This window comes from Hoplias malabaricus, chromosome 18 (genome assembly GCF_029633855.1).
Source record: "Hoplias malabaricus isolate fHopMal1 chromosome 18, fHopMal1.hap1, whole genome shotgun sequence".
Classification (NCBI taxonomy): domain Eukaryota; kingdom Metazoa; phylum Chordata; class Actinopteri; order Characiformes; family Erythrinidae; genus Hoplias; species Hoplias malabaricus.
Genome location: NC_089817.1, coordinates 15,482,392 through 15,502,301, shown reverse-complemented (window position 1 = coordinate 15,502,301; position 19,910 = coordinate 15,482,392). Strand labels below are relative to the sequence as shown.

The following is a 19,910-nucleotide window of genomic DNA, read 5'->3' as shown; positions in this document are numbered from 1 at the left end:
GGTCCCCCCTTTTTAGTCTTGGTTCCTCCCAAGGTTTCTTCCCTAGTCAAACCGACTTTCTCATTTGGAGCTTGGACCTGGAATTCTCCAAAGCCGATTTGTGACAACAGTTGTAAAAATTGCTCTATAAATGAAACCAAATTTAATTGAATAGACAATACAGATCACTCACATGACCAAGTCCACTGACAGGAGATCTAAATAATATTGATTAGGGTGAAATGTTAGTTGATATTAGGCAGCAAATGAACACGTCGTTCTTGAAGTTAATGTGGGAAAAAGGTACAAAAATCTGACTTCAACAAGGACAAATCGCAGTGGCAGCTGGTTAAAAATATTTTAGGTGTAGCTGTGTGTGCCATGTGGTCAATTTCAACAAAGAAAACTTTGCAGAAAGTGAAATTTCAGACATCCACTGGGACACTTTGTCTCTTGCCCCAGACAGAGTGGGACTTGTGATTGATCCTTTTGCCTGTCTTTCTTTCTATACAAAGCATGGTCCAGCTGTATATAGCAACCTTAAAATTTCTAATTTTGTCATATATATTCTTATATATTTATGTTTCTGAATTGGTCTGTAATGCACAGTTTGTATTATGTCATGCACTTTACAGCTGAGCACATTAGAGCTGCAATTTATGATTATTTTGACTACTATTAGTCTGTTTATTGTTTTTTATTATGTTCACTGACAAAGAGTTTCACTTTCTTTTATGTTGCTACTGGGTTTCCATTGACATGTTTGTTGCCGAGAATGAAATTTCAGGTGCCCAAAATGCTACTGGGGCGTTTTGTCTCTTGCCCCATGCAGAGTCAGTCAGAGGGGTGTATACAGATGCTCCTCCCACAACATGACGGAGAGTATGAAATATTTAGTACGGCCTCACTTTTGGTATTCTGCCAGTTGCATTCTGATTGGTTGTCGGCCTCCTGCTACAGATTATGTCAAAATAGCTCACTTGTGTCCTTTTGCTTATCAGTCTTTTTTATTTTTCCTGCAGTAGTAGTTGGTCCTTGCATTAAGTGGCATAAGGTACCAGAATATGAGACTAGTGGTGGAGTAAAGATGAGGGCACAGCCCCCAAATTCAATAAAGTCTCACTCTTCTCCAAACTACATGCTGGATCATACTTTGTATAGAAAGAAAATTGTTTCTGTTTGTGCGTATCTGGACCAAATATTTGATGTGTAATTTTTTCACCACACAATCACAGGTCTGCTATTTTGGCATGATTCGTAGAAGGTGGAAGACAGCCAATTAGAATGCAAGTGCCAGAATACTGACAGCAAGGTCAGCTTAACACACTGAAAGTATCAGACACTCTGTGAACTTGTCTGGAGCATCTGTGACTGGGATCACGCCCCTGCAGATTGACTCTATCTGGGGTGAGAGACAAACGCCCCAGTAGCATTTTTAGTGCATGAAATTTCACTCTCTGCAACAGACCAGTCAGTGGAACCCCAGTAGCAACATAAATGAAAATGAAGCAAGTTTTTTCCATATATGTTATACATTTCATGGAATTTTAAATCTCAAAAAGTAGCTAACAATTATATAGAAATTTTATTTAATAGAGTAACAAAGAAATTATATTTCCACAAAGGGGGGTGGCTTCCTAGCACCATATTGACCAGCCAAATCATGATGGCCCTAATATTTTGGTCAGAACATTTACAAAATAACAGTTTTTAGGGGTTTTTTGGAGGGTGGGGGGCATTGCCAGTATGCAGTGGTTAGTACCTACAAAGGTGGTCCAAGAAATGACAATGGCTGAAAAGGTGACTGGATTAGGGTGAAGGCTAGCCCATCTACCCTCATCTGGCTCTGAAGGAAAAGTGCTAAAAAAGTGCTTTACAACTTACTCTCACATGTCAGTGAGCCGTTTTTGGCTTGGAAAATAAAAACAGACTGCAGAATGAACAAACCAAAAAAGAAATCTCTTATCAACTCTTGAGACATCTCTTTGAAGTTTCAGGTTTTGTTCCTTGAACTCATTCACATATCTGTCTTTTGAAATATTGTAGAAGTATTAATAAAAGTCAGCATAAGGTACCAGAATATGAGACTAGTGGTGGAGTAAAGATGAGGGCACAGCCCCCAAATTCAATAAAGTCTCACTTTTCTCCAAACTACATGCTGGATCATACAAAGAAAACTGTTTCCTGTTTGTGTGTATTTGGACCAAATATTTGATCTGTAATTTTTTCAGCACACAATCACAAGTCTACTATTCTGGTATGATTGGTAGAAGGTGGAAGACAGCCAATCAGATTGCAAGTGCCAGAATACTGACAACAAGGCCAGCTTAATGCACTGAAAGTATCAGACTCTCTGTGAACTTGTGGGAGGAGCATCTGTCGCTAAGTTAACGCCCCTGCAGATTGACTCTACCTGGGGCGAGAGACAAATGCCCCAGTAGCATTTTTAGTGCCTGAAATTTCATTCTGCAACAGACCAGTCAGTGGAAACCCAGTAGAAATGAAGCCTGTTTTTTTCCATATATGTTACACATTTCATATAATTTTAAATCTGCAACATATTCTTATCTCAAACAAGTAGCTAACAATTATATAGGAATGTTTATTTAATACAGTAATAAAGAAATTATATTTCCACAAAGGGGGGTGGCTTCCTAGCACCCTATTGACCAGCCAAATCATGATAGCCATAATGTTTCCAAAATACATTTCCAACACAACAGGTATTTTTGTACTGGTGTTGCCAGTATGCAGTGGTTAGAACCTACAAAAGGGGTCCAATGACAACGGCTGAACAGGTGACTGGATCTGGATGATGGCTAGCCCATCTGCTCTTATCTGGCTCTGAAGGAAAGGTTCTAAAAAAAGTGCGTCACAACCCTCACATGTCAGTGAGCTGATTTTGACATGGAAAAAAAAAAAAAGAAACAGACGGCAGAAAAAAGAAATCTCTTATCAACCCTTGAGACATCTTGTCTCTTTGAAGTTTCAGGTTTTGTTCTTTGAATTCATTCACATATCTGTCTTTTGAAATATTGTAGAAGATATTTATCATATGGTGCATTTTCAATGACTACTTTTTAAATAATATCTATTAATACAAGGTCAATCTTTCATTACATTCTTGTGTTCCAATACAATTTTTTTTAAATATTTTTGATGCATGGTTGAAGAATATTTACTTAAATATTAAAATACCTATTAAAATAAACGTAAATCAACGTATTTGTAACATAACTGAACTTAACCAAAGAATGCCTTAAAAACTGTGTAAATTATAACGAGAACATATTCTTCATATAACCACAAGTTAACACATGTCCTTGGAATTTTAATGAAAAATTAATGACATGCTTTGATCAAAATACATGTATCCAATAACACAGCACCATTCACTCCCAGTCTAAACAGCCCTGTTCAGAATGAGAGTGCCTGCTCCTTTAAATGAGAATAAGCCATAGTTGAGTTCCGCGCGAGACCCCAAGAAGAAGTGAGAAGAGAAGCTCTGTTTTTTTTGGTAATTTTCACTAGGTTCTCTTAATTTGCTCTTCTAATTTTCTCCATATTTATTCACTATATGTATTTCTACATTCTTATTGGGTTAGCTTTGCTGTTTTACCTCACTTTGTGTTCTTACATAATTGCAGTCTCAGTGCTGTTGTTGGTATGGACAGACTTGAATGTATCCAATACTCCGGTTGGAGAGATTCAAATAAGAAGGCAGGCGTTTCCAGACATAGGTAGACCACTATGAACTAACTGAGTTGTTTTATTTCAGTTTGTGGGTTGTTAGGAGCTCCAATGTGGTAAATCTCCAATGTGGTAATGAACTGAAACAATTTAAATATTTTTACTTAATTTGACCCATTTATACAGGGCGGGCCATTTATATGGATACACCTTAATAAAATGGGAATGGTTGGTGATATTAACTTCCTGTTTGTGGCACATTAGTATATGGGAGGAGGGAAACTTTTCAAGATGGGTGGTGACCATGGTGGCCATTGTGAATCCAACTTTTGTTTTTTCAATGGGAAGAGGGTCATGTGACACATCAAACTTTAACATAACTTTATTCTTTCATGAGGTATTTGCAAGTTTCTGACCACTTATAAAATGTGTTCAAAGTGCTGCCCATTGTTTTGGATTGTCAATGCAACCCTCTTCTCCCACTCTTCACACACTGATAGCAACACCACAGGAGAAATGCTAGCACAGGCTTCCAGTATCCGTAGTTTCAGGTGCTGACAATTGTGTTGACAATCCAACACAATGGGCAGCACTTTGAACACATTTTATAAGTGGTATTCAGAAACTTGCAAATACCTCATGAAAGAATAAAGTTACGTTAAAGTTTGATGTGTCACATGACCCTCTTCCCATTGAAAAAACAAAAGTTGGATTCACAATGGCCACCATGGTCACCACCCATCTTAAAAAGTTTCCCCCCTCCCATATACTAATGTGCCACAAACAGGAAGTTAATATTACCAACCATTCCCATTTTATTAAGGTGTATCCATATAAATGGCCCACCCTGTATATTAGTCATATACTCTGCTTTGTAGTGTGACAGTCAGACATATCTGGCTTGGTGATGATGTGATGTCATGTTTGGTAATGTACAATCAAAACTGAAAGTTGCTCATGACAGACATAATGTGACATCTCACCAAAGACATTGAGGCACACAGCAGGTTGTCCATTGTACCAGCTCTGGAATTGGGTAACTGTTGTAAATACCCAAATAATGTCCAGGAGGAGATCCCCCAGGAGAACATCTAGCACCTCATCAGGAGCATGCCCAGGCATTGTAGGGAGGTCATACAGGCACGTGGAGGCCACACACACTACTGAGCCTCATTTGAACTTGTACCGAGGAATTTCCACTGAAGTTAGATCAGCCTGTAATTTGGTTTTTCCACTTTTATTTTGAGTATAACTCCAAATCCAGACCTCCATGGGATAATAATTTTGATATCCATTGATCATATTTATGTTTTGTTCTGAACACATTCCACTATGTAATGATTATTTTTTGAGCACTGTGTATGTATCAATCACATGCTTCATGCTCAAAAAGAGTTAAATACATGAACTACCAAATGTGATCCATACATAAATGTATATCTGCCCATTGGCTACCGTTTTAAATGTAAATAATTTAAAGAATTTATATTGTAATTTTTCTGTGTTAACTCATGGTACAATCTGTTCACCAGAAGGAAGTCTGAATAAAATTATATAGATATAGGTACAAAAATGATAAAAATGTCTTACAGCCTTGGACTGATTTTCCACTGAAGGGCTTTGGGAATGTAGACAGGATTAGGCCTGATATGCCGTAGAAAACAGATTTGGCAGGTCACCAGGAAGGCTCAAATGTCTGGTAGCATAAATGACTTGTTAGTGCAGATGTAATCTGAGTCAAGCCATTTAACATGAGATCTTTATCCTTCCAAAGAAATTCATCAGTGAAGGACAAACAGAGACACTTCAAAATGGCAACCTGTTTGGCCAGTCCTATAGGGATACTTCACTGGAAGAGGAAATCAGTAGAAACATCTTCCATATGTTCTGACATTAGTGAAATATTTTACTGATGACATGGTCCCCCCAAAAGATAATGCACTGGATAACAGCCAACAATGAAATATCTAATGTTAATAGTCAGACCAGGAACTGCTAATGTTACAATTAAACATGTTCAGTTACTGTGTACAGGCAGACTAGGCCTGTCCGAAAATCTTAAAATTAGTCTGTGACTAATCTTAATCTAATCTGGATAAGTCTGTAAGACTTCACAATTAGTGTGAAATAATGAAATGATTTTGTTTTAATAGCGCACCCTCCATTACCCTGAATTTGCCCATTCGACACCAGGGAGGACACAATCAAGTTGCTAAACTGAAAACTAACAATTGAGATTATTCACAGTTGAAAATTATGAACAGATTAAATGCTTATCTGTGGACAACTGCATTGAAAAACATTGAGAATGGTAAATTATCAATGTGCTATAAAGAATAACAAAAGCACAGCCCAAAAACAGTCATTATAAAATGAAGTTCCTGGAAATAAACAGGAAATAAACAAATAAATAAAATATGACAGGCATGCAACATCTGATAAGCCTAATTAACTTGTAGAAACGGACAAATGGACAACATCCTTTTCATTCTTCCAAAGAAATTTCAGTCAACAGAAAGAAGGAAAACATCAGGTAATGTGAAACAATGACAGGTCCAGCAGGTCCCCCCCCCCCCCCTTCACTGGAAGAGTCAACATCACTGCCCATGTAGCTCACATACCAGAAAAAATTTAAAAGGGTATCTGTGGAATTTTTATAACCCGACTTGAAACAGCACTTGGTTGCTAGAGCCAAACAGAGAAAAGTTCAAAAATGGTCCTGGATAAATCTAACTTATTACACCAAATAATATAGCAACAAACTCCTCGACTGTATAGAATCATTTGTTGTATTGATACTCAGCAATTCTTCCTGAAGTCATCCCAAACTTCAGAGTCTAAGGGTCAGTTTTGAATAGTAGATATGGGCTGAGTGCTTTATTCCCTGTTCAAGATAAGTGTTAAAAAGACATAATAAAATTATGAATTGAAATACTCAGCAACGTACAAGTCACTCAAAACTGTATTTAAGCCAAAGGACCCTGTTGTGCAAGTTACCACTGATAAACACTGACACATTTAAATGTTCATGGACAGTGGTCACTCATGTGGAGAAAAGACGACGAAAATATTAAATGAGTTGAATCTGGGTTTTATATGTATATAAAAAAATTAGACAGATACAACAGATTCATATACAAAATAAAAGTGGGTAGAACATATGCAGAGCCTGTGTCAGATGACTGAATTAGTACATGAAATGTGAAAGGCACTAATTTACAATGTTCCAGTTTTCAAAACGAATGGTCACGTCCTGCATTTCTCTACAGGAAAGTACAATAGTGCTTGAAGTCAAAACATGCTGTAGGACATTATACATACTTTCTAACAAAAAGTACTATATTACATAAAGTACCTTTGCAGAACAGGCACATTTTAACAACGTGATGCTGCTGTAAACTGCACTCTTAAGAGCGTATTCTTTATCGGTTTAAGACAGTCTGAGATTCAATAGCCAACAAAAGAGCTTTTAAACGTAAAAAAATAATTTATACACACATGCTACCACTAACACAAGACTGCATGACAAAAAAGGTCCAGCATCGTGTCACCTGCGAGGAATGTCAGTGATCTTTCATCAGTGATTTTGGTTGCACTCACCGTTCATTCAATAAATTTTACCCTTTCCAAAAAAAAATAAAATAAAATAATAATAAAAAATAAAAAAAAAAATTCAAACTTATTGTATCCTCCAACAATGTGCAAAATATTTAAGACTTAAAACTAGAATATAAAAAAAATCTAAGGAATGTTTAACTTCCAAAGGCAATTATTTTGGCATTAAACAAACAAACAAAGGGCAGTAATGCAGCATGAGTTGACCAGTATTTTTCCAATACATCTGAACTGATCCACACTCTGGAAGTGACCTACCAAAATGAAAGATGCCACTAATAGCATTTTCAAAAAACAAACTCTCTGCTAACCTGTAGCACAAAGACATCAAATCAAGTCAGGCTCCTGGGCTTGAAATAACCTTTAAACTTTGGAAGAATCTTAAAAAGACCATACGTCTGGTAATGTACATATTTTGGCCCTTGACAAATAATAGTAGGAAAGGGGAAAAAATAAACAATCTAAAACAAACAAAAACCAAAGAAACAAACACCAAGATTTTCAGGCTATTGGCTTTTTGGACCAGTTTCCAGATGCATTTTAAGCCTGGTCTTAGGTTACATTATAAGGTAGAACATTTAAAAACATTTAGTGTAAGACACAGCTAAACATGCTTCTTAAAAACTGGCCCACAGCATATTTAGAACAGGTGAAAACTGTACAAAATGTTAGTTCTTGTTAGTGTTGAAGTAAATTCCCTGCAAGACACTATACAAAGACATTTATCTATATATTAACACGTAATGCATTCATTCTGTAAAGAGCTCATGATTTGTTTGTGGTTCATGCTGTGGTGAGAACAGCTGTTCTGGATGATCTGTTAAGTAATAGAAACTAGTCTATTGTGATCATTATCACTATTTTGTTATTAAGCTACTGACTCAGTTAAGACATTTACAGGATATACTTTTACTATGTCACAATGCTGCACCATCAGTTTGTTTCATATTTTTTATAATGCACAGTGGCAGTAAGAGGAACACTGACCCTGAAGTATCTGTACCCTAAATTTTGTAATCTGTGAGAAAAAAGCAGCAAGGAGAGCTACAGTCCATGACAAGAGGCGGTAAGCTGATGAGGGGATGTAGTAACTGAACATTTGGTGGCAAATATTCTTGATGAGATACTAGCTATTATAACCTGTTTTCAAGCCTCTGCATACAAGGGATATGATTTACATGTGACATTGTCCTTTAAAAAAAAAAAAAAAAAAACCCTACAGGAATTTCACGATGGAGTTTTGCTTGAGGGCTGTGAGCACTACCCTCTGTTTCTCTAATTCTTACGGATGTCAGCATATACGACGGGCTCCATCTTGTGGACAGAGTTTAGATTCTTGCTGCCAGAGTGATCCAGCTGGGCGTATATCACCGGGCCCTGGGAAATGAAAGATGAAAGGAATGAGGGAGACAAGAGGAACAAAAGAAAATCAGTAAAAGCTATGAGTGCATGTATTCGTTTAAAAAAAAAACAAAAAAAACAAGGAGGTTCCCAGGCAAAGTCTGTTTAATCATAACCCATAACAAATTTCAGGCAAGGTTCCATTGAACTAGATTACTTCATAAACCTCAGGTATGTTTTACACATTTGAATATGTAATACATCTGAATATAAGGCAAATATCAATGTCATGTCAAACCCTGCATATCAGCTGTGCTACTATATCTTCTGTACTTACACTTATAATTGTGAACCCAATCACAGGACCTTAAAATGTGCCTCTAGGTGCAAAAATATCCCTATATGAAATGTATATACACTTAAGTGGACTCTACAGCTTGACCTATAGCTTCTACTCATAGTAAAACCTAAAACAGTTCCTGTGTCTGTTGTTAGAACTCATCAGTGACATGCTATGACTTGTCTCTGTCGAGAGAAAAAACAGTTTGAAAAACAACATGGGACTCTACCCAAGCTCAAGCATATTGTGCACACAAAAGGTAGGGAAGAGATTTAAATATATACTCACGAAACATAAGAAACAAAAATGGATTATAATACTGCACGTTGTGAAAGAGACCTGAAACATTCTGCCATATCTCAGCTTGGGTGAAAGACAGGTATTATAGGACTGACAACTATGATGAATTAAAATACACAAGACAATCAACTGGAAATCAGAAATTTTCCTTCAGTATTGTGACTAGGGCTACAAAATTCTGGGAATTTTTTTAAAGTTGGGAAATTTACTATAGGAATTAACAAGAATTTACAGGCATAAAATGTGAATATTTAAAGCTAAAAAGGTGAGAAACATACATAGTTTGTAAATTAAAAAAAAAAACATACTGAAGCTAAAATAATTTGATATAATACCAAACCAGCTGACCAAGGTGGGGGGGTTTCCCAAGCTAAAATTCCCATGGAAAGTTACTGGAAATTTTCCACCCCTTTGCAACCCTAATCATGACATATCCCAAACTGAAACAAGGTTTATATAAAACTGAAACCAAAGGAAATGTCTCCGAGTTACAGCTGAATGTTGATTTTCTAAATAAAATTGCCTCCACTACAGAGAACACACATCTATTGTGTATGTGGTATGTGTTAACTCATACTCAGAGAAAAATCAACAATCATTTGATGTCATTTGACCAGGGGTGTTCAAACTTTTGCATGCAACTGAGCCCAAGTTTAGGTAGCCGGGGTGTGATGCAAAAGACTGTTTTGAATCTATTTTCAAATCAGCCATAATATGTCATAACTGTTATAAAACAAACAAAATACACTTCATGTAGGCATACACTTCAATTCCTTTTCTCATTCACACCCCTTCCCTTCTTCACTCTCACTCGTACCTGTACAGGGGCTGAGGGACTGCTACAACGTGAGCCCTCCGTGCTGGACTCAGCTTTCTTCCCTGGCCGCGCTGGCTGTGTGCTAACACTCTCTATGGAGGTGCAGCTGCGTCAGCCAATTTTCAACCAGAACCATTTTCATGTGTGTGTGATGACCAGGCAGCAATGATGCACAGACAACAGCAGACACACACACACATACATACATACATACAAACACAGACACACACACATGGAGAGAAAAATATGGAGACAGACACAAGTGTGATGACACAAAATGACAAAAAAGCAAGGGAGTTCGGCACACTGGATGAAAAACATGGAGAATAAACCTAACAAACGGCTGTGAGAAATATAAGATAGTAGTTATCAAGTCTGAAAGAGCTACTAATTTGACTAAGGCTTACAATTATTATTATTTTTTTTAAGTAGGGATGAGTTATATGGCAAGAATAAAGCCATGTGGCACTGAGCAATTTTACATTGATTTCTACAAGCAAGAAAATTACTTTTGTTTATGAACAAAATTGTCACATTAATAAATTTACAGACAAAACTGTCTTGTATTCAATGGCATTTTATCCCCGTTTATGAATTTATAATCATCATAAATAAACTGAAGCTGATTAGCCTTTTTTTTTTGCCTGCTGATTTTCTGTGCATCAAGGTGGACATACAAGAATCAATGAACCAGAAAACATTCCTAATCATTCTTTAGATCTATGGGCAGTGAAGCTTATAAAATGAACAATAAATGTAAACGCAAAATTTTTTAATGGCTGATCTGTGTATAATTATTTTCAGCCAAACTGGTCAATGGTCAAAACAACAGTACACCCTACTGAAATGGTGTGATAACGGTGAGGTCTAAACGCCCAAGTCATGAACCAATAAGTATACCTGCCCTTCGACCACAATAATTATGGAATCATCATATTTAAAGGATATTCACCCAGCATTTTTACATTTAAGGGGAAAAATGTGTGTTTGTGCAAGTTGTTTAATTGTTTGATTAAATCTGGCTGAGGGAAAAATACCTCAAACAAATAAAGTTAAGTCATTTGAATTAAATTGTTTTTTTTTGTTCCACTGCAAGAGGAAAAAATGCAGAACAAATCTAGGTTAGGTGGTGACACTCACCATCTAAATAAATAAATAAAATACAGCTATTGTTCTGTAACTCTGCTTCCAGCTGGAATTATTTGAGGAATAGATTGATTTACATACATGGTTATATCATAAATTTTCCTCTATGTAATCTGAAAGCATGTGGACAACTCAAATATTTTTATTTGATTTGTTTGAGATATGTTTTATGAAGCTCTCTACTATTTGTGCAATTATCAATATTTTATATAAAGCTGGTATCTGGAAAATCCAGAAGTACTGATGGTACTGTGCCATATCACCCATCCCTACAGAACAGTAAATGCTTACAAATCTTAAAAACAAAACATTACATTTTAAAAAGCCCCAGCAGCAATACTTCCTGCCTGGATTTTATATTTAGTATTCCATATTTTACTGTTAGGGTATGCTAGCTCACACGAGTTAGTGGAAATGTTTGGTATGAAAGAAGGAAAGAGTGTTCAATGAACAATGGAAAAAGTGGTGGGTTAAAGAAAGGTGAACATACAGATGCTAGATGATGCAGGACGCTTTTATAAAACACACATGAAACACACACAGTTCATGTTCGACCGTTCAAGTGTCGAGCATGCCCTCAGACTCAATGTCTTTCTAAGACAGGGTGTCGAATAAAAGACATTTTATGAAAACAATGCAACGCACCACAAGGCTGAAATTATTTTAGTAAGTGCTATTGTAGTAAGCTGCCACAAACTAAAGGAATCCCCAATAGAAATCAGCACAGAATGTGTTCCACAAAACCATTAATGGTGGTGGAAATTTCAAGCAATGGTTAGACACACCCCTTTGGACGCTTTAGTTATTAGCTACAAAAACATGGCAACACAATTCAATGAGTGGTTAGCTTGAGTGAATCTCACAATTCTAATCACTGCTTCTCGGATTCCTGTCCTACCTCCTCCAGTACATAAGCCAAAAACCGATTACAGCCTGCCACCTTAAAGTCCCTGGGAACCCATTTCGAAATTGTGTGGGGTTTTGTGTATAATTCTAAACTTAGGTGATATGTGAAATATGCAGCAAAGTTTAAATAAAAAAAAACACAAAACAGAAATACGATAAATCTCTCCTCAAAAACGACCAGTACTGCTCTCCTCTCGATGTAGAATGGGCAGTCCTAAAAGTGGGTAATGCTTATGTCACTATTACCCTGACCAATCACAAGGATACCATAGCCACACCTCCTCTCTGAGTTGAAGAGCCTGGTGAGCTAAAACGTAGGAGGCATTAGTAAATTATCTAGCTATCCAGCTATTCACTAAGCTATGGGAAGGGAATGAAAAACAAACAGAGCACAAAATAATACAGAACGAGGCTGAATGGATTAAGTCTGAGTACAGCAGAGATAGTAGCAACACTCTGTCTGCGTACTTTAATGACGTATCAGTGGAGATAGCAGTCACGTTTGGCCGGGGCACAGGGCAGAGTAACAGCGGAGAAGGCAGACCCACTCGGTCGAATGTAAAGCAGAGATAGCGGCCACACTAGGCCGACATATACAGCAAAATAGCAGCAGGAATAAGCCCCAGACACATAAAAGAAAAAAGACGTCCGTAGGTTCGCACATGAACACCTGTACAATGCCAACTCTACCCACCTGTGCCAATCTATTGTGTATCTTGTGTAAAATGACAACTGCAATTCAGAGTAAACCCTAGAAAACCCACCACTGCTCTGTCTCAAGGCTGTGTTGCGCCATGGTAATGTAAACAGCATTCTGTTCTCCAGTGATACAGAGCTGTGGGTCACGCTGTGGGTCATTAGTATTGGGCCACACCAACACCATTCTCAGAGAGCTCAGAGGAGCATATTTCAGTCATTTTTGATGAGATTTATATCATATTTCTGTTTCTTTTTGTGTTTTTTATTTAAACTTTACTAAACATTTCTCATAACACCTAAGTTTTGAATTATACAAAATAAACCCCACAAATTTTCGAAATGGGTTTCCAGGGGCTTTAATGAGATGTTTTAAGGAAAAGGAGAGAAGAGAAGACACTTTGAGGGAGGAGATTCTTGACCTATGCTGAAGATGTTTTTCAGTTGCAGCATATAAATGTTTGATTAAATTAATAAAAGTGTGTGTGTGTGTGTATTTTATTCATTCAGCAAAACATGCTGATGTAAAAATCAGTTGGTTACTGAATATGTGTTTAATAACAGCAGGTCCTCCAGGCTCAGTAACAGGTGATTAAAGAAATGACTGAGTGAAGGACCTCTCATCTGGTAAACACATGCTTAGTGTTGAGTCCTCCATTCTCAGGTCTTTTCCTTGCCTCCTTTTCAAGCTTTCTCATGGGAGGAGCTAAGATTCTGATGGGAAGATGAGATTCACCCCTTTATGTTTTACTTGGATTAGGTAACTGATGCAATACCTCATGCTTCCTTTTCATCCTGTCAATAAGTGCAGGGGTTAGTCGGGTCAGTGGGACACCAGGGAGAGTTAGTCCGGCGAGTAATCCAGATTTTACACAGGTGTTCACATCAATTTAATCATTGTTTTAAAAACATTTCATATGCACCTCATTTACACAAATGTCTGTGTAAAGTCTGACTTACTCCAACATGTCCACTGTTAATACAAACCTCACCCGATGAATCTATATACTCCCTTAGAACACACCCTCATAAATACAGAGCAGTAATATATCAGAAACAAAATTTTAAATATCACATGTTAAACCAAGTAGAGACACCTTACCCTTCATAGTCATGAGAAGGCTGTATTAATCTTATGAGCAGATATGCAACAAAGGCAATGATGATGACACCAATGACTGCACCGATGACTGCACCCACTATAACTGCTGGGCTGGTCTGAGGGAGTGCCTCTGTGGAAAGAAATACAGACATGTTTTAAAAATAACAGCACAGCAGAACCAGGGTGAGAACACTCTGATCCTAATTTCTCACTGAGGTGGAAAAACCTTGCTTACCTTTTGCCACGACCCTGAGTTTCATCAGTGACGGTTTGCCACTTATATCTGGAGGGTTCTTAACATCACAGGAGTAAGTTCCATTGTCTGTGAAGTGCATCTCAGTGATGCGAATAGACGCGTCCTTCTTGTTTAAATCTCCTGCCCATTCTACTCTGCCTTTGAACCTACGGCTGTCTGGGAAAGCTTTTCCACCTGAGTAATAGAAAATCTAAAAGCAGAAACACAGTTTTTGGAGAGTGATTATTTAAACATTTTTCTACTGCATAATTTGTTTTTAATTACAAAACTTTGTCTGTGAGGTTACAGCTATTTGAGCAGTTTTACATCTATCCTGAAAAAAAAAGTGTCTCATGTCCACGATCAGCAAATATGTTCAGTTCAAAACCATAGTACATTTTCCTGTCACAATTGGTGTATTTCTGGGTGAAAATCAGCATTAGGAGGATCTATGAGCTGGTTGACAGGTGGAACTGGAACAAGGAGGTGAAACATAATATTGTTTTTCCCAAAATACAGGTTCAAGAAGACATAAACAAAACTCAAAAGCAAAACGTAGTCAAAATACTAAAAAAGTCACTCCACTAACTCAGGATAAACACATGCCCACTTTAGTTTCAAATTAATGACAGTATAGAAGAAATCTTTAATATTCACAGTAAACGTTTAAAATGTGTACTGACATTCAAAAACCTCAGCAAGCTTTTTTATGCCCATGCTTATCCTAGTGAATGCAAGTTACATGTTTGGTACAGGGGTTTGGAATAATTTAGTGTATTATCCCCATTCATGTAGTGCATGACTGACTTTTCCAGTCTCCATAAAAACTGCTAAAAACATAATAGTCGTGTAGGGCAAGACTGGGTAGTCTGTTTATACTCTGCTCTGACTTTAAAAGTCATGTAATGTACCCAAGGATTATAGTGTCTCCATGTTTCACAAACATTGCCAATATTTACTCTCATTTCAGTCCAGCTCTCATCATGAAAGAGTTTTTTAGGTCTTGTACAATATAACTATCCCTGTTTTCATTCTCACTTCCATGAATGTGGCATGCTGTGTCTGCCTGCTGAAACTGTGTTACAAACTGAGGTGTGGAATCTGTACTTTGTTTGTGTTTTGTCCTGAGATCCCACCCACTGTCCAATCAGAGTTCCAATCTGCAATGGACACTTCTCCAAAAAGAGCATGCTCACTGCAGCATGCCTTAAATTTAAAATGTTTCCTTAACCTCTGATGAAAAACCATGGTTTTATGATTCAGAACAGTAAATATATTACACATTGCTCCTTTAAATGTTGGCAATGGCCTCTATAAATACATTTTACAGAATGGGTGTTATGCCTTGGAAAATAAAACATAATCAATACAATTTCCTCTTTCCATAGGTGGGTACACTTGGGTAGACTACATGACTACACTACATATAGTCAGAGCAGAGTATAATTTTTTTTAGCAATTTTTATTGAGACTGGAAAAGTCAGTCATGCAGTACATGAATGGGGATAATACGCTAAATAATCCCAAACCCCTGTACCAAACATGCAACTTGCATTCACTAGGATAAACATAAACAGAAAACATGCTGAGGTTTTTGAACAGGCTTCTTCTTTCCACCCCTCTGTTACAAGTACTCATCTGTCCACAAGACACCTATCTCTTTTTGCAGATACAAAAGACACATTTTAAATTAACAGACAGTGTCTAATACTAATGATGCCATGACAAGCCAAGAAGCCAACTTTCGAATTACTTCAACTACAATAGGACAGTGTGAAGTAGTCTATGAATTCGCTACAAGATTCATATTTCACAATAGTGTCATCAAAAAAATTACTAGGTCTGCACAAAATTATTCATATATTATGATTTGGAAACAGCTTTGTAAAAAAATAAAAAGGCAACATATTTTTTTACATTGTTCAATGAAAAATAATTGCACATTTTTGTACTATACACCTTTTCCACTTAGTTAACGTAGTCCCCTTGGGTCTTAATGAAACCTGTTATATCCTTTGGTCAAATTACCACAAGGACCAACCAACACAGCCGCATTCTCTTCCTGTGTGAACAGCCCTGTTTCAGGGCCTGTTGCTTCATATGAGAATGAGCCACAGCCCAGTTCAGAGCAAGAGCCCATGGGTCAGGAGCAAGGTGCTGAAGCTCTGGCTTTTAGTGATTTTAACCATATTTTTTTCAGTACATCCATTTCTCCATTCTCACTCTGCTTAACCTCGCCCTTGTGTGCTCAAAGACGTGATTCCAGTGCTGTGACTGAAAAAACTCAGAAGAGTTTTTTTTTTAGGGGGGCAATTCCAAAATTGCAGTTCCATAAGATGCAGCATAAATTCAGAATGATTCACTTTCTCCCATGCTTACTGAAATACGCAGATCACAACAACTGACAGGTTGTTTTATTTCACAGTGTGTTGGTAGGAACTCCAGATTTCCAAATTAATTCCCAAAATGATTTAATATTTTAAATATTTTTATATCCCCTTTACAATTAGCAGCTAAGAAAAAAACAATATAGTGGTGAATAACACAAACATTAAAACCTCTTAGAAGTAATTGTTGTATGTCCAATTTCTCCCATTGTAATCTCATAACTGGAGTATATGTAACTTGTTAATAACAGAAAATGCACATCAGACATACCGTTCCAACTGTGGATTCTGCAGAGTCCTCAGGAGTGAAGGACCAGCTCACTGATGCTTGACTACTGATCACTTCGGTGGATTTGAACCAGCATTTAAGTGTCCCGGTAGTTCCATTTTCTACCAATAGGTCATCAGAAGTATACACTTCTATACCAGCAGCTGGGTATATACCTGTTAAAAAAAAGCTATGTATTATACACACAGAATTATTCAACTTGGGCGTTACACATTTTATGTGCATGCACATATGTATATACACTATATAGTGATGACCATAACAGATCTCCAAAACAAGGGTTAAAATTTGTCCATTTATATTTCTTCCAGGCAAAACAGTGACTAATTACAAGTTACTCATTTTCTGAAGATTGGATATATGACAGATCTACTGGCAAAAGAAACGCAAAATGCAAGGGAGAATGTAATAAAACCTAGCAGACCACCAAAGTGTCACCATCAGATTATCAAGTTTTAGTTTTTAAGAGACAGGATAAAATCTAGCTTCAAGGTTGCTTCAGGAACAATCCACAGCTGTTTTGGTCCTTCCTTCCATTGTGTGGTGACATATTTGTTATTGTTAAAAAGTTTATATAAATACAATTACATTTATCTGGAAAAAAACGTAGCTGTCAAGAAGCTGTTTAAAAAGAGAGAAATAAACTAAAAAGGTGAAATCCTTGATGTTTTCCATTTGAAGCTAAAGGCAAGGATCCTGATATCCTGAAACTGAATAACGCTTTCTTGAAGTCCTTAAATGAGAGGGTCTCTTGTGTTTTCGCAGCTCCTTATCACTAAAAGGACCTATCCTTAAGAAAATAATGTTGACTAGATTAGCCCACCACTGTTAGTTTTACTGTATGGGTGTTTCTCGTTAAACAGCTAACGCCATGCTAGCTGTTGCCTGAACTCGTACTGAGTATCTGTTAGAATTATATAATACATACGTTGGCTAAAACGACTAACATACCACTTCATGTGTGTGGTTTATGATACGGTGTCTCATTTCTGTAAAACAAGGTCCTAAAAGGCGAATCAAACAGAAAGTCGACGTATTGAATTCAGCTCGCTAAGCTAACGATACCTAGCATGACTAACAAGGGTGGAAATACTTAGTCACCCAAAGGACGTTGTTTTGTTGTAGAAACATCATTTAACACGGTTTGGCGATTATTTTCATAGGATATTAATATATATATAGGCTACAGACAATTATAAAGTGTTGTCCCAATCACAATCAGCCAGGTAAGCCTGGGGCTTAAAGCCGAAGAGCGTTAGCGCCTTGTTTTGAGAGTGCATTGTTGGCTAAACGAGCGAAATGAACGGTGAACTCACCAATAATGGCGCATATTAAAAAAAAGCCACTTAAAATACTGCAGTGCGGAGTATTCGAAGGTCTCAGCTCCATCCTTTTGAGCACATTAATATCAGAGCTGTGTGTTTGAACCGTGTGTTTACGTCCTGCTACCGGAAAATCTTCGTGCAGTTCCTGCAGATCGAGTCTGTACTATAACCTTTCGCCACGCCTACTGCATCGGGACCAGCACGGAGTTACAACTCTGTTCCCTCGTTAGAGGGACGCGCTCCTTTCAAACATAGATATATACTTATTCATACCAGACAACCAGGACTGACCGCACACGTTACCAGACAAGCCCTTTGCTGGGGCTGCTCTTTTCATATTCCGAGCCTTCATTCAAATCCGTGGAAACACCCACTGTGTTTGTTTTACTGCATTGTCTTCTCTGAAATAATAAAGGCAATACAATAGGGGGAAATACCCCCCGCCACCCCCAAGAGTAGGTTTAGGGTTGACACTCGTTCCTTGCAATGGATAGGCCTGTATTTTCGCACACAGGCCATTCTCACAATGGTGAGAATGAATAAAAAATGATAAAATCACAGCACATTTGCAATACATTACAAGTGACTTTACAACACATAGAACCGAAGGCTATATTACATGTTATCTGAGTTAGCCAGATACAAACCACACGCAGTAGCTAAAGAGGAATCTGTGATTGGCTAATTCCCTTGAACATTATTTTAACTTAAAAAAAAAATACAAAGGTAACATTTATATATTTAGGGCCCGGAGACCACAGCCAGCTACAGGGTTTGGGCCTGGTGTGTTTCATGCAAAGACTTTTGTGGATTCTATTAATCTTTTGATTATGTTATTTCTTTACTATTTTAAGTTGTGAAAGAATATTCTTGAATTATTTCACTATTTGTCCATGCAGTTTTTCACAAAATGGCCAACCCCTTCTCAACTTCTGAAACATTCTGAGATGATCTTTTTAAACCCAGTCATGCAACTGACTGGTTGTTAATTAACCTTTTTTTCCCATACACAAGCTTAGCAGTCTTTTTTTGCCCCATCTCATATTTTTGGAACGTGTTGTTGGCATTAAATTAAAAATTGCCATATGTTTTTCAAGAAACATTTCCACATATTCAAATACTGTATTTGTGCTATTTTCTATTAATTTTAGGGTTTAAAGGATTTGCACACCAATAACAGGCGGCACGGTGGCGCAGCAGGTAGTGTTCACACAGCTCCAGGATCCTGGGGTTGTGGGTTCAAGTCTTGCTTTGGGTGACTGTCTGTGAGGAGTTTGGTGTATTCTTCCCATGTCTGGGTGCTCCAGTTTCCTCCCACAGTGAAAAAACACACTGGTAGGTGGATTCGCTACTCAAAAGTGTCCATAGATATGTGTGAGTGTGTGATGCCCACTCAAGGGTGTGTTCCTGCCTTGCGCCGAGGGATCCACTGTGACCCTGAACTGGATAAGCAGTTACAGACAATGAATATCAACAAACAATATTTGTATATGGAATGAAGAGGAAATAATTTTGATAGAAATATTCATGGTTCTGGAGAGATGAGCCAAATTAAAATTTTGCTTTAATACACCAAGTCATTTGGGGTCGTTGAGGTCATTTCAGTTGCCTGAAGAGTGTAATACCCCTACCATCACTTGTGTTTATATGGCTTATGACAGGTGTCCAAAGTCTGGACCCTGGACCAGATGCGGCCTGCTGTAAGATTTTAATTGACCCATGGCTTCACTTTAAAGAATACA

The 19,910-nt window shown here is 37.5% G+C and overlaps 1 protein-coding gene across 1 annotated transcript; it reads right to left on the bottom strand.

Annotated features, from left to right (window-relative positions):
* Positions 1-6,753: 6,753 nt before the first annotated feature.
* On the bottom strand, positions 6,754-18,327 carry mpzl1l (myelin protein zero-like 1 like). The gene is made up of 6 exons (XM_066651402.1): positions 18,160-18,327; positions 16,826-16,998; positions 14,168-14,378; positions 13,933-14,062; positions 10,083-10,188; positions 6,754-8,661 (listed from the first exon to the last, which is right to left on the bottom strand). Exons 1-6 carry the CDS (start codon positions 18,230-18,232, stop codon positions 8,560-8,562), a joined length of 795 nt encoding a protein of 264 aa, XP_066507499.1. The 5' UTR covers positions 18,233-18,327; the 3' UTR covers positions 6,754-8,559.
* Between the last annotated feature and the right edge of the window lie 1,583 nt (positions 18,328-19,910).

What these genes read in the sequence shown, in the direction of transcription:
- mpzl1l (XM_066651402.1), bottom strand. Translation starts at nt 18,232, where the DNA reads ATGGAGCTGAGACCTTCGAATACTCCGCACTGCAGTATTTTAAGTGGC. An exon ending in ACTCAGGGTCGTGGCAAAAG is followed by an intron (nt 14,063 to 14,167) that starts GTAAGCAAGGTT and finishes TTCTTTCCACAG; the next exon opens with AGGCACTCCCTCAGACCAGC. An exon ending in GTCCCTCAGCCCCTGTACAG is followed by an intron (nt 8,662 to 10,082) that starts GTACGAGTGAGA and finishes TTCATTTCCCAG; the next exon opens with GGCCCGGTGATATACGCCCA.